The sequence below is a fragment of the Crocodylus porosus genome, unplaced genomic scaffold, assembly GCF_001723895.1.
Source record: "Crocodylus porosus isolate Cpor-Errol unplaced genomic scaffold, CroPor_comp1, whole genome shotgun sequence".
In the NCBI taxonomy this organism is placed as follows: Eukaryota; Metazoa; Chordata; order Crocodylia; family Crocodylidae; genus Crocodylus; species Crocodylus porosus.
In genome coordinates this window covers 58,839,896-58,854,388 of record NW_017728907.1, presented here as the reverse complement: position 1 = coordinate 58,854,388, position 14,493 = coordinate 58,839,896, and the positions used below count along the sequence as shown (strand labels likewise).

The window sequence follows — 14,493 nt, the reverse complement described above, 5'->3', positions numbered from 1 at the left end:
GGAGGCGCGACTTCACGGTCAGGGCGGCTAGGATCTGGAACCAACTTCCAAGAGAAGTGGTGCTGGCTCCTACCCTGGGGGTCTTTAAGAGGAGGCTGGATGTATCAGTGTCCCCACACTTCCAAATGGTAATGGGGGTACTTTACGTAAAGCTCATTGATGAGCTATGCTGTCATTTGCCATTTTGAAGGGCGAGGATGCCAATATACAAGACCTGGGAGGCTGCTGGAGTGCAGTAATTGCCATGCTCCAGGAGACTCAATTAACTGAGTTTGCTCCAATGTGTTATAATTACAGCATGTTGGAGCAGCCTCTCATCTCGTGTATAGGCACACATGGTGACTGGGATAGATAGATAGATAGATAGATCTGTCTACTGAGGAATAGATAGATTGATAAATGGAACTATTAATATCTATATCTGTATTTCAGTGTCAGCATATATGTCTTAAGAGTTTCCAGGTTTAATAATACAAACTTCTGGTGTTAGCAAAGCTGTGTCCATCAGGAAGGACAGTTAAAAGCTACAGAAAATGGCCTGGTTGCTTTTATTTCTCATGCCCTCTTGGTGGAGATTTTTCTGTTGAGTTTAGCAAGTTGTATGTGAGGAGTAGAGAGTAGGGTTCTTCTGCAAATATGTCCAAAGCTAGTACATGACACATAAAGTCAGGAAATCCTCTCTAGGATGAAATCACTACTGAGGGCAGGGGGATAGATAGATAGATAGATAATAGTATGAAGTCAATAGCAAGTATTGTTTCTGAAGAAGCCGACCTATGTGGCCTCGGGTTTTGTGGCTGAGACAACAGTAGTGTCCCTAAGTCTCCCTGTCATCTGGACCTCTGACAACCTTATTAAATAAATCTGGCACATAATTATTATCCAACAATACCTAATGAGGAAATGCTGAAAAAATAATGTGCCTCATGTTCATTTTAGATGACAAACACTAACAACAGATAAATACTTAACACTCAGGGAAAGCATGTATTTCTAGTATCATATTAACTCTATAATTCAGGAAAATAATGACAAAAGGTACAAGAAACCCCAAGGGTTTGCTGCGTTACGGTTAATATATAAGGCCAAGATCCAGTTTCTCATACTCTGGTTTAAATCCAGAATAACACTATGAACATCAGTGTAGTGATGCTAGTCAATAAAGAACAAATTTTGGTTATCCTGTCTCAGCAGGGGCTGTCTTCTTGTTCTGCGTTTGTACAGCGCCTGGTGCAATGAGATACTGATCGACGACTAGGGCTGCTAGGTGCCACAATAATATGGACAATAAGTCCGAAGTACAAGAGTTCCTGTAGCACACACAACGTGCACAAAAGGGGTAAGTGACACTGTTGCAGTCCTTGCAAATGTCCATGCGTTGGAACATACTAGAAATTACCTTTACCATAAATAGACATTTTTGAGCTGTGTAAGAAATGCAGGTTGCACTGCTCCTTTGCATCATTCATCCAAAGAACAGTACTTTCCATAGCGGGGACTAAGGCTGGGATCACATGACCTCCTTCCCAGTACATGCCCTTGGGTCCTTCTACAGCCTTGTGTCCATCTGTAGAGGATGACCTTTTGCAAAGCTGCTAGAGAGCATGCTAAGGAAGCTCCTTGTGTGCTACCACTGTGTACGAGCAACTGGGCTGCTACTGCAGTTCTGGTGGCCTTTGAGGATGCAATGGCTTTTTAGAGAACAAAATAGTCGTTTAATGGATTTAATATATCAGGATCACTGAAGTCAGCAATAGTACAAGAAATTAGGCAACTTTATATGTCAGTTTAGACACAACTCGTGCCAGTTAGCCATAGATCCTTTATGCTACATAATTCCTTGAAAGTTGGCACAAAGTCACACCGACTTCAATGGGATTTTGTGGGTAGAATCCACACTAAACACATCCTACTATGTAGCCATATCATCTCAGGCTGTGGGCTTGTCAGACTAAAACTCATAAACTAAACAGAGTCAGAGCTGGTCAGTATATGTCTGCAGCACCTCCAAGGACAATTCAGGGTGCTACCAGAAGTAGTGTTGCTAATTCAGTACTTGGCACACTTTTCCTCTCAGTCAGTCCTGAAGTGATATCCCAGTATGCAGTTGGGGCACTATTTACGCTGGAGTTACAGGGATGTAGATAGGATAGGATATAAAATTAAAGAGCCTGTAGCACTTGTTGCTTGAGCAAAGGCAGAAGTCTCCATGTGCCTCCCCAAATGTCCTTGGTTAAGTCAAATAAATGCAATACACCCTATTTTGTGTCCTGCCCTACTGTATAATTAGGGACCACTGTAAATCAGGCTCTGGTTGGAGGTTGGGGGGAAATCAGTGTCCCTGCAGGCTCACCGGAGCCGATTTTAGGCATTTTCAGGGTGGGCTCTCCTGATTACCATTGAACAGTGGCACACAGGCTGTCCTTCAGCTGTTTTAAGAAACTAAAGCTCACCACTTACCAAACAGCAACTTTTAAGTAAAGCTCACCACTTAGAGTTCTTAATGAAACCACAGTGAATAACTTTATTAAAGAAAAACTTTTATTGCATGCTAACTTTTATGGACTGCTGACCCTAAGGGAAAGTCCACTGTGACAGGGCAGAGCAGGGCTCGGTAGATCCGTGCCGGGTGCCTGCCCCCACAGCAGGGCATGGGGTAAAGGGTGTCCCCCTTGCAGGGGCTTCTGCCCACTCAGCATGGGCCTTCTGAGCCCTGCTCAGCTCCCGCCCAACTGCAAAACAAAGCAGGGCTCTGGAGAGCCATGCCAGGCAGGGGGGAGCCCCTGCAGCAGAGGCACCCTGTGCCCCATGCCCAGCTGTGGGAGCAGGCACCTGGTATGCCTAGGCCCACAGCCCCTAGGACACGGGGTACGTATCTGCTCCACCGTGGGCAGGGCTTTTAAACTCCCTGCCAAAGTGCAGAATTAAACAACCTGATTGGCTGAGCCCCGGTAGGGTCTCGGCCTGTACTAGGCTGCCACTGGAAACACGTAAGACTTTCATAGTGTTTCCAGGGCTTTGCTGCCTTTCTTCTCCATGCTTCAAGTCAGGATTTTTTTTTCTTTTACTTTTTTTCCCGAGCCTCCCTCTCCCCCATAGTTTCAGGCCATTTGTGGCCAAATCAAAGTTGTCTGGAGCTTCGGGGAAAAATGCTAAATTCAGGCTTTCCCCTGAAGCCTGAATTACATTGGTCCCTACCTATAATGTTTGTGTAAACTTTTTAAAGGCTGTTATTTTCCAACCCCAAAATAGGCACATTCCAGTGACAAGCACTGTGATCTTCAGATAGACAATTTATAAAATTTGTTGCACGCTGGGATCTTTGTAAAAAGATTAGTTGCTATGATAAAATGATAGTGGAATATCGCAGGAAACTAAGATGTGCCTGCTCCATTAAGGACAGGAGCAGCCTAGCCAGGGGGCTCTGCAGGCCAGGCAGTGCCCCACAGCTGTGGGTTACCTGAGCAACAGGCCAATGATGTAACTAGCTGGCACCTGCAGATGGTCAACTGACCAGAAAGAGGCAAAGACCTGAGCATGTATAAGCTCAAAATGGGTCTGGAGCCTGAGGGGCCCAGCAGACACAGGGGCCAGGGGGCCTGACCCAAGACAGGCGCAGATACACAGAGTCCAGAGAGTCTGGTGACGGTGGGGTGCAGCAGACAGAGGCCAAAGGACCAGATCGAGTTGAGACTGAGAACAGACCGAGTTCAACAAGTACCCTGGAGCCAGGTCCAACACAGTGGGACTAGACTAGAAGCCCTAGCCAGACTGAAGTGGCCGAGGCCAAGTAGGCCAAGACCCCAACAGAGGGAATAACATGCATGTAACACCCATGAGGCATGGGGCATGATAAAGGGAAGGGTTGGAGCCATGTGATTAGCTCATAAGGCTCAAAGTGCCCCGTGTGGCACAATACTGGAGAGAGGTCCAGCAACCAGCAAGTTCCTGTGAGGGTCAGTGGACTGCGGCCATGAGAAAGCCTGTGGGTAGCTTCTCAATTTATTACTTTACCATCAAGTCATGGCAGGCGAGGTAAGAGGACACCCTCGGGACAGAGCTGGCATGGTCGCACAGCCACCATACCTGTGGACCCCTGGGGACCCCAACCTGTGACATGGAAGATTAATAAGAATGAAATATACAGGATCCTGAGCTCAGGGCCAAATTCTCAGGTTTCAAGCAGCTGGTCCTCCTATGGAGAGTGGAAGCCAGATGCAGTGATCCTGGTTTCATTCTGGCAACCCCATCTTGCAAACACACAAAGCAAGGTTGACAGAATCCAGAAGCAGCTGTGATGTCTAGTGCTCCGAAGAAGAAGATAAGATTGCTGTTATGTGGGATGTCTTTGAGGGAGGACAGGTGAATCCCTTGGAACTTTGAGAGCCCTGTCCCTTCACGCCAAAATTAACAACATCAAACAGAGCTATTCTCACATCCATTGGCCTATATTCTCATACACATTAGTCAGGATTTTCAGATCGATGTCAAAGTCCATATATGGTCATCTAACTGAGCTAATTTTCAAACAAGCTGTGCACCCACGAGTCCTTGTAACAGGCCTCTCACAGCAAAGCTGAGTGAAGGGAGCCTCCTGCCCTATAACAAGCTGCCCTATCTATTCTCTTGCTCTACCATGCTTACCTCTATATATCTCTTACCCTCTATCCCTATTCTTGCAGAGGCTTTTTCACAGTAGCACCTTATAAATATGCATGTGTTTGTAAGGGAAAGAAAAAAAATTAGAAAAACCTGTGGTTACGAAAGCCTATTGCTGTAATTCAAAAATAGGGATTCTTTCCTCTCCTAGGAAGACTTAAACTAGACCTGCAGGGTCAGCAAATGAACAATACTTTAGGCTTCTAGGCTGAGAACTAAAATACCCTAAGTGTATTTGAGTGGATGAGTTATAATCCAAGATTTATAATGGAAACATCGCCCAACTGTTAACTACAGCTGGTTAACGGTTGCTCTATAATGTTGCAACAGAGTTCTTCAGTGGTTATGAAAAATTTAGAATCCTAGCACCTAAAGATCTGGTGTAGCTGGAATAAAAGAGAGAGAGTGAGAGCGCAGAGAGACTGTCCATACTCTCTCCTTGGACTGTCTGGATTATGTCATAGCAAAAAACAATCAATGTACCTTTGATCAATGGAACAGGGTGGTGACAGGTACTCTTAATTCACTGTTGTTAGTGAGTATTGACAAGCTGGTAATGATCATGCGGCAGTGTGTCATTCATGCTGCGCGCATTAGCATTCTTTAAAGGTCAACAAACAAATTCTTTTAAAAAGCAGAATTCCATACAGTTGAGAAAATAGCAGGTCTTGCAAAATTAATGCTGTATGTGTCCAGGCCAGTCAGATTATTTGGGCCAATTTTGCTGTAACTCTCCACATTACTTGCAAGTTCATCAATTTATGGGTGCTGAAACAGTAGCCACATGCATGTATGGAGGCACATGAATGTACAAAGTGGCAGACAAACAGACCTAGCTCATGGACACAGATGGTATTATTTTTATAGGTTCAGTTAAAATTCATGCCTTACCTCCCGGCCTGCAAACTAATCCATGTGGGCAAACCCTTCACCCACAGAGAACCACAGTACCTTCAAGGATGCTCCGTACTAGCCTACGGATCCAGCCACAAAGATCAGTTTACAGGATCAGAAGCTTATTGTTTATTTTTTGAATATTAACTTTGCCCACATAATTTACAAGTATGCGGAGTAATTATACCTGCGTGGAGTCGAGGATGTGTGAGAGAATTTTTTTACAACTGTTTGTGTAGCCCGGGGAAAAGAGGGAAACCAGAGGAAGAGGCAAGAGTTACAGTAAACACATGGAACAACAGCAAGACGATACTTACTTTGTGAGACTCTTACTAGCTCAGTCACACTGAAAACACCTGATGTGACAAAACTGTCCTGGAAGCCCAAATGTCCTACAAAACAAAAAGAATGAAAGATTTGTGATAAGCTTTAAATGTTCAGTGACACCATTCTCATATCCTTTAGTTTCATTTAATTTCAGATGTGACACATAATTGCACACTTAGCACTAATTACTGTTTATGTAGGTGAGTAACTAGTCATATAACTATGTAGCTGTTTTGTGGTTTGTATCTGGAGGTTAGGAAAACTAACATCAGAAGGGAGATTTCTAGATGTTAAAGCATACTACAGGAAATCTGAAACAAAAGAAGACTATTTTAATAAATGGTTACCTTGGATGACCCCTAACGACTTAACAATTGAAATGAAAATACTGTACCTAGGAATCAGGCAGGACAGCTAAGTTCTATAATCGTTTTAAACATTATTCTCTAAAGAAACATCTGATCGGGATTATCTATCCCATTCATTCAAACAAAACAAGATTTAAAGATGTACTCTTCATTTTCTGACGTTACACTAGGGAAATCTTAAAAAAGCAGCTGCCAAAGAAAAGCCCACCCCTAAAATGAATGCCTTTCCCACAAAAAAAAAAGAAAAAAAATCTAGTGTTTAAAAGACGCTTTGTAAAAGACAAAATAAATCTCTACATAAGAAAAGCATTAACTTTAAGCTTTGGAATTTCTTTAAGAGACAGGGCGTATGTTTCCCTGCCTGTTTCATTTGTGCAAGGGATGCCTCTACATTTTATATCAAAATGTTATTACACTTCACATAAGAGTATTTTCCTTTTTCTCTGAAAACATGTCTATCACCAAATGTTAATTCCATTTCATGGGCATAATCAATTACAAAACAAACAGCTTTCAAACTGCAACCCAAGTGTAAGTGTACATAGCTGGATATTACAGTTCTTCCAGGATATCGCCAGACTTCAATTAGAGGGCTGTAGCTACTAGGCCAGAATGACCTCCTGCTTTTGAAACCAGGGTCAAAGGCGAAACCTCAGGATAAAGGGATTATTAAAAGAACTGTAAAGTTGTACTTATCCACAGGATAAGTGGCATACCTTTTAAGGTTGTCCTACTTAAAGTCACTGATTCTAATGCACGCACAGATATATTATGGAATGTTTTATAGGGGCACCATCTGCTCCACCATCGTTAATTGTCTGTCAGATTCAGTGTGATCTCATTATATTCGGTCTACTCTATTCTACATAGGTTCTATGCAGGGCTGGTGCAGTGCTCATCACTGTATTTGAATGCCGTCCAGAGCTGCATCTCTCAATGGAGAGAAATATATGCAGTAGAGTGTCTTGGTTTTGGTTTCTTTTAAATATACCCGGCACATGTTTATTTAGAGAAGGCAAGGTCAACGAGTGTGCCTTTCTCCTGGAGATAAAGACTGTGAGGGGTTTGAAGCTTCTTAGCTCCAGGAAATCAAACCAAACCTTGAGAAAGTTCTATTTTCCATACAGATGAGTTTTACAATTTATTGTGGGGGCTTCATTGTGTTTGTGCCTGGGTTAGATATGCAAACATGTATATAAACAAAATTGTTATGATCTACTGGTTTACAAGTGAACCATAAAAATGTGCTTGATGTGCACTTTAACCTAAGTCCCTCAATCTACAAATGAAATTTTATTGTATTTGGGAGTGAGATAAAATCGTCTCTGAATATTTTAAATGAAAAAAATATGGAAGTATAATTTTAGGGATTTTTTTTTTTTGCGTTTTCTCAACTAAAATCTCACTTTCAAAAAATTGCCACTGATAGGCCTCCAATTCATTTTCCATTTTTAATGATAAAGATGATGACCACATCCTCTTGCTTTTTAAAAATGAGTTATTAGCCATATGCATTACACTTGTTCACTAACAAGTTCCCAAGTGTTTTTAATACGAGAATGTACATACGTTACAGCAGACTTGCCTATTGGATTAAATGATCTGTGAATTAAAGATAATTCTCTGAGATCTGCACTGGGACCACTCATGTGCCTAAAATTAAGCATATGCTTAAGTGTTTTGCTGGAGCAAAGCCAGAACGCTTAGTACTTTTTAGCTTCAAGCATTCTATTCTATTCTATTCTAGTATTTTTTCTGCACTGACCACCACAACATCTTCGCATCTTCACTTGTAGGTTAAGCAATATGCTAACATCTATTACATATTGGTTGTGTTTATGGTGTTTGGGGGTACCTATGTTTCTGGATGGGCTATAAGTAGGAGTTTGTATTGAAATAAATTCCAAGAAAATTTCAGTTTAGGTAAAAAAAAAATGTATGCTGATTCTCAAATAATATGTTTACACTCCAAAATAAAGGTGTGACCATTGCAGAGACAGGAATGCCTATTCTAGGTTAATCTATCTAGGACTCACAATAATAGCAGCAAAGATGCAGCAGCATGGACTTTAGCATATGACAGTGACCAGAGGATATATCCCATTATCCCTGAGAGTTTTCACCAGCTCCATTGAGCAAGCGCTTGCTATGATCACTTGCTAAATTTAATTTTGCTGCTGGACATACCCAAAGTGCTGTCATTAAACTATAATTCACAGACTAGACTTTAATTAGAGAAAATATACATTCCTTGAACAGAAGCTGAATTATTCAAATGTACAATGTATTATATGATTCATAAATGGCAAGGAAATTAGACCTAATCCAACCAATAGTCATCTCTATTGTATCTTTATGCACATGAACTGTTGCTCTCTTAACAAGGATCCCAGTCCTGAAATGGGATCTATACACATGGGGAAATGGAGCCTCAGTGTGTTCAATAAAGCTTCATGCAGGTGAAAGTGTCCATCCGTGTGGTTTAGACAGTAAAATCTGGGCTCAGATTTCTAGCTTTTGCTGAACCTGTTTTTGAAATAGAGATAAATAGTGCAACAAGGAAAAGGCAAAAAAGAAGCAAAACCACCAATCAGCTAAAAGAGGAATTGCCAGAAAATAGCATAATTAACAGCAGAAGCTATAAAAGTTAATTTTTTGTGCCTGCTAACAAAAGCCAAAATAGAAAAAAAAATGTCTTTCACAGGAACTGTTTCAATCTGGCTGTTCCACTTAACAGTGAATGAAGAGGAAAAAAAAAGGTAAAGTTAAGCAATTACAAATGCAGATGTTAGCATTAAAAGATACTTAATTGAAAGATGATTAAACATCTTGAAAGCTTGCAAGATTTACTTTTCATGCAGCACTTTATTGAAATATGTGCAAAATGATACTTTTGTTAAATACCCCATAGATAGGAAGTTGAAATGACTGTATATAGTCTGGCTATCTCTGTGGTTTTGTACAACCATCACATTCTGTTAGAAAAGCAGGTGTTTGGATTGAGGATTTGAGGATCCTTATTAACTTTTTACAAAACTAACAGCACTCAGTCACTGAAGTCCTATGCCTAGCCTTACATGGATGATTGTACAGAGCAACTGAGCATGTGCTTAAGTTTAAGCACATACGTAAGTCATCAAATTCATTTCTGACCAAAATCAGTATGCATCTTTCCACAGGATCAGGGCACTAAAAGAACAACTCAGGCTTTCTGTAGCTCTGATAAGAAATGTCTATGGAGACAATATCTTTCAATATTTTCTGGAGTTAAGAGGAAAATCAGAAATGTAAGTTGGAAAAGTTAAGTAATAATACTTATTGGTGAGTAATATACGGACACCAATCTCACTCTTACACATATAATATCACATAATAATATAAACGACACAGTAAAACATCTCTGCATACAGTGACAGCTGTAATTCTGTAAAAAAATTAACATGCAATTTGCATTTCTTTCATTTTGCTTCCAATATCACCCCAATGATAGAGCAGAAAAAAGTCTAAGAATATGGACCCTGACTCTGGTCTCATACCAGTTTTATTTAAGTCTTTTCTCACTGTCCTTAATAAAGTTTTTCCTGATGTACATTAATGAAAACGACACTGAAAATAGGCCTTAGAGTCTCATTCCATTTGTTTTGCAGCATTCGTATTTGACTGAGTAAATGTATACAAAGGCAACTAAACTGCCTCCTAACATCTAGCTTACATGGAGAGTCATGTCTTTATTCCTAATTAGTGTCCAAGAAGGTAATTTCAGGTATAGGGAGTCTACAGATCAAGCCCTTGTACTGTTGTTTGACTGATGCAATTCGTTTTAAATGGAAATTCTGTATATAATCAAAATTTAAGTAATCAGATTATTGTTCCTTAATCACATATCAGAGATGTTTCCATTATAATAAAATATAAGGTGTTATAATTATTATGTTTTGTTTATATATTGTTATTTTTATTATAAAATAGATTTAGAGTCCTTTAAGTGTATGAACTTCTTTATAAACAGATAAAGTAGACTCCCTGTAATTTGAACAAAATATGAAAGAAAATAGTTAATCCTTTGAAGATGAAAAAAGTCCAAATCCTGCTTTTTCACTTACACTACATAGTCTGACTGACAGTATATTAAGCTTTAAGGAACAGCTTTTTGGGAGGCTTTGATTCACTTTCAGCATTTTGAAATTAAAAGACAGGTTCCAATACTAGCACTGAAACCATTTCTAAAGCCCTTCTCATGTCAAGCAACTTAGTGTACAGAGCCATCTTAAAAGCTTAAAATAGTAATAATCAATTAGGGTCTCAAGCCTATTATCTTAACGAAATGCCTGATTAAAAAGAAAAGCTCTCTCCATACGAAGTACAACTTGGTTTCATCCTCTACCTAGATAATCCTCTGTTCCACAAACAATGTTGAGCCACTAACCAATATTGATTAGAAAATACATGTCTGTATCACCCATCATGTATACACCCTGACAGACGGGAAGTGACCAAGAACTCGCCAATCTCCTCAAATGCCTGGATAATGGACTTGTATCTACCTGCGCTGTGGTAGGTTTATGGGGAGGGGCAGAACTTTGTCTTAATCCCAGTCACATCCTATTCCCGAACTAGTGAAAAGAAAGGGATGGATATAGTATTTGTGCATCACAATAAAAGGGGTTATGCTCTTTTTAGTTAGAAGCTGAGACAGCAGCAATCAGGATCACAAAAATGCTAGAGGTGGACCAGCCCCGGACTGCACTAGATACTGACAACTGTTCTGAAAGTGACAGATTGACCAGAATTGATGAATGCAGCACTGGCAATCTGTCAACCTGCAACTCAATTTACATTAACGACGGGAGAGTCCAGATACTCTCCGGTTTCAATGGATGTGCCTGGTGTCAAGACTACATCTCCCATCATGCCACCTCCAACTGTCCGACTGCCTGGCCTGCATAATCAAGATGGACCACTGCATAAGGAGATGTAGTTTATCCAAGAATAATGGTGACAGTGATCCAATTCTCTGAACCCTGTTGGTGGAGTCTGCCTGCAACCCAATGCTGCAGGCCAATGCTGACCTCTGATTCCATTTAATTTTCCTTTCACATAAAATCTGTGTGATGAACCTATACATTGTACGGCTTTGAGAGATACACTAAATTAAACTTTTATAGTAGGTGACATTAAAAAAATAAAAGGAAAGATATTAAATTAGACATTAGTTTTGAGTTTGATTCTGACACCAAAGCATCACCCAGCCCCCGACTCCTTTTTTCCACGGAGTAGTCCTCCCCGCCTCTGCTTGGACTACAATTACTTTTCATTTAATTTCAGAACGAATTTTAGGTTGTTAATTTCAGGTTGTTAGTTTAATTTTAGTGTCGATAGAATAGTTCACCATAGATATTTTACTATACAGTTAAATGAGACATTTCCTTCCAATAAATGCTAGGCCGTAAGCCACATATGCCAGTGCTCTTTGAAGCTGCCTGGCTTGAGCACAGAAGTTTTAAGAAGCACCAGAACATTCTTTGTGGAATATAAGAGAATGAATTAGACTGTCCACGGCATGTCGTGTTAGTACAATAGAGAAACACTTTTAAGACTTTAAAGTCATGTAATACAATTCTAGGCTGGATCTTTCTTGTTGAAAAAAGTAGAATGGGAGTGATTGAAAGAGAAAAGGGCCAATATTTGACAACAGAAATCAGCATAACCTTTTAACAGCAGCAGTCATGGATGACTGCCCTTTGACCCTGAGAGATTATGTGGGATTTCAATGACAACAGCTGGAAGTGAGCATGTGAGAATAGAGAACACAGATCTGAGGCCTAATACAAAAGACTGCACAATCCCTGCCCAGATCAGAGTGTTGATTAGAAATTGTTTCCTGGTCCTAGCTTAATAGACTGTGATAATGAAAGTTTTGTTAACCCTTCACACCAGGCAAAGTCACTGAAAATTTGTTTTACATTTTTTTTTTAAACTAAAAATCCTTTCTAACTGTACAGAACATTGTGCTTGCAAGATACTGAGTTTTTATGGGCCTAATTCTCATTCCTGTACTCAACCTGAATATACCTTATTCTTTACATAAAACTTGTCTCCTGGGACCACAAGCTCAAACACCCATTGAAACCAGAGGAAGGACTCTCATGACATCGGTGCCTAAGGTAGCTATCAGGCTATACACATGGACCAGGTACAGAGGTTACATTTCATGTGCTTTGAGCGCGCAAAAAGCACTTTACAGCCATAACAGAACAAATGGTTGTGGCACACAAAGCACTTTAAAAATGGTGGAACTCACTCTAAGTTAATCCTGGCTGGATGTGTACTAACCTAAAGCGCTTTCTTTTAGAGCGCTTTATCGAACATCTGTGCCAGATCCCATTGAAGGTTAACTTAGAGCACAATCAGCACCAGCCCAGACAATGTCATCTGGGCAGTTTGTTCTCCCTGAGTGCCAGGCTGGCCGCACCGCCTCGGCTGTCAAGTGACAGCTTCTGATCTCAGCCCTGTGTGCAGCCTGGTGGGGACAGGGGGAAGGGGGTTTCCCAATGGCGTGGGAGGGAGCTGGGGGGATGGAGTCCCGCATCCTTCTTACGGCAGCTGCCCTGGCTGGGCTGTAGTGCTCTGCTGTTTGGGTGGAGGGCGGGAAGGGGAGCCTGCTGGGAAAGGGCTGTGAGGTCTGTGTCCCTGTCTCTGCAGCAGTCTCTGCCAGGCTGCATACCCTTCAGGTGTTAAGAGGCTGGGGGGAAGAAGGGAGCTCCCCCCTCCCCGGTGCAGGGCCAGCCCCCTCCCAAGACTCTAGCCAGCAAGTTGGGGGAGGGGGATGGTTGGAGAGAGGGGCTGCTCTGGCAGCTTCCTGAAAAGTGTGCAGGAGTGCTCCCAGAGGCCATTGCAGACAGGCCATAAGTCCCCCCAGTAAACAGCGAACGTCTGTTTGGTTGGTTTGCGCTCTAACTTATAGCACTTTAAGTAAAGCAAGACAAATTAGAGCGCTTCCACCAAGGGCTTTCTGTACATTTGCATTAGCCATGGTGTAAGGAGCTATCCAGAGTCAGAATTTAAGTTAAGTCACATTTAAGCATTCTGTACTACACACTGCCTTTCATGCTCTTGGTATCCTGAGGGGTATAGAGACACCTACATTAAATCAGTATATGTCGCGTAGAGTTTTATAGCCTGAGTATTAAAATCTGCAGCAAACAGATAGCATCTTGATATCACACTGGCTTCCTGCAAAAGGACCTAAGCCCGCAAGGTGCTGGGAAACCTCTGGCTCTCAGGAGCTGCACTTGGTTTCACATCTAACAAGACATACAGCAGAATTCATGTTGCTTAGCCCCTTAATATTATTAATGATTTTACTGCTGTGGAGCCTAGGAGCTCCAGTCATTGATAAGGCACTCACTGCATAAGGCACCCATTGCAGAGAACAGAAAACTTGGTGCCTGTCTCGAGTTACCTTCTTTTTATCTATTTAAGAGTCAAATCTTAAAACAGAGTTAAATATATATATATATTTTTGCTATAAGGCTTAAAAACTTTTAAGAAAAAAATGACAATTTCAAAAAAACAAAATAACATTTAATACTATCTGGGGCCCCACTTCTTGGAAAACAACAGATGTCTTAAATTAGCATATTTTTGTTTCAGGTCTTCAGTCCAAAAAGGAAATGTTAAAAAAAAAATGTCATTATAAATGGCCATATTCATTTGGCAGCTTATACGATAATATGCTCCTCAAAACCCTTTCAAAGTAAATGAGATGAAATGTATATCAGGGTAATCATGTTGGAATATTTATGGCATCTGACAATAGGAAGAGTAATAAAAGAAAATCCTCCCCCAGTGAAATAAGAATATGAAGCAGTCATTTATCTTCCTTTCCTTATCTGTGATGGTTACAACAGCAACAACTGTGATCTCCTCTCTCTCTGCAGTGATATTACAAATTCAGCTTTATACTTCTGAGAATGGCTCAGTGACCGAGTCAACACAAAGGGACTGGCAGGTAATCCTGGGCAGATATTGCTCTCCTAATGTAGCAGGTGGCATACGATGCTCTGGATGACTCGGTAGGCTTTGCATGGGTAAAGTAGTAAATGTGTGTGCTGGAGAAGGGAAAAGCAGAGAATACCTGCTGCCCACTCCAGTCGGCTTACTTTATATGGCTCTCAAACTAGAGTGCCAATGGGATGAAACATAGCAAGGGAAATTTAACCTGTAAGCCCCTCCAAAGCCAGCA

General features: G+C 41.1%; 1 protein-coding gene across 6 annotated transcripts in view; it reads right to left on the bottom strand.

Moving 5' to 3' along the window:
• NFIA (nuclear factor I A) overlaps window positions 1–14,493 on the bottom strand; it is a 308,101-nt gene that overhangs the window by 101,211 nt on the left and 192,397 nt on the right. For all 6 annotated transcript variants that reach the window (XM_019531535.1, XM_019531538.1, XM_019531539.1 and 3 more), the window contains exon 4: window positions 5,871–5,945. In XM_019531535.1, coding sequence (XP_019387080.1) covers window positions 5,871–5,945 — 75 coding nt within the window. The remainder of the gene's footprint in view (window positions 1–5,870; window positions 5,946–14,493) is intronic.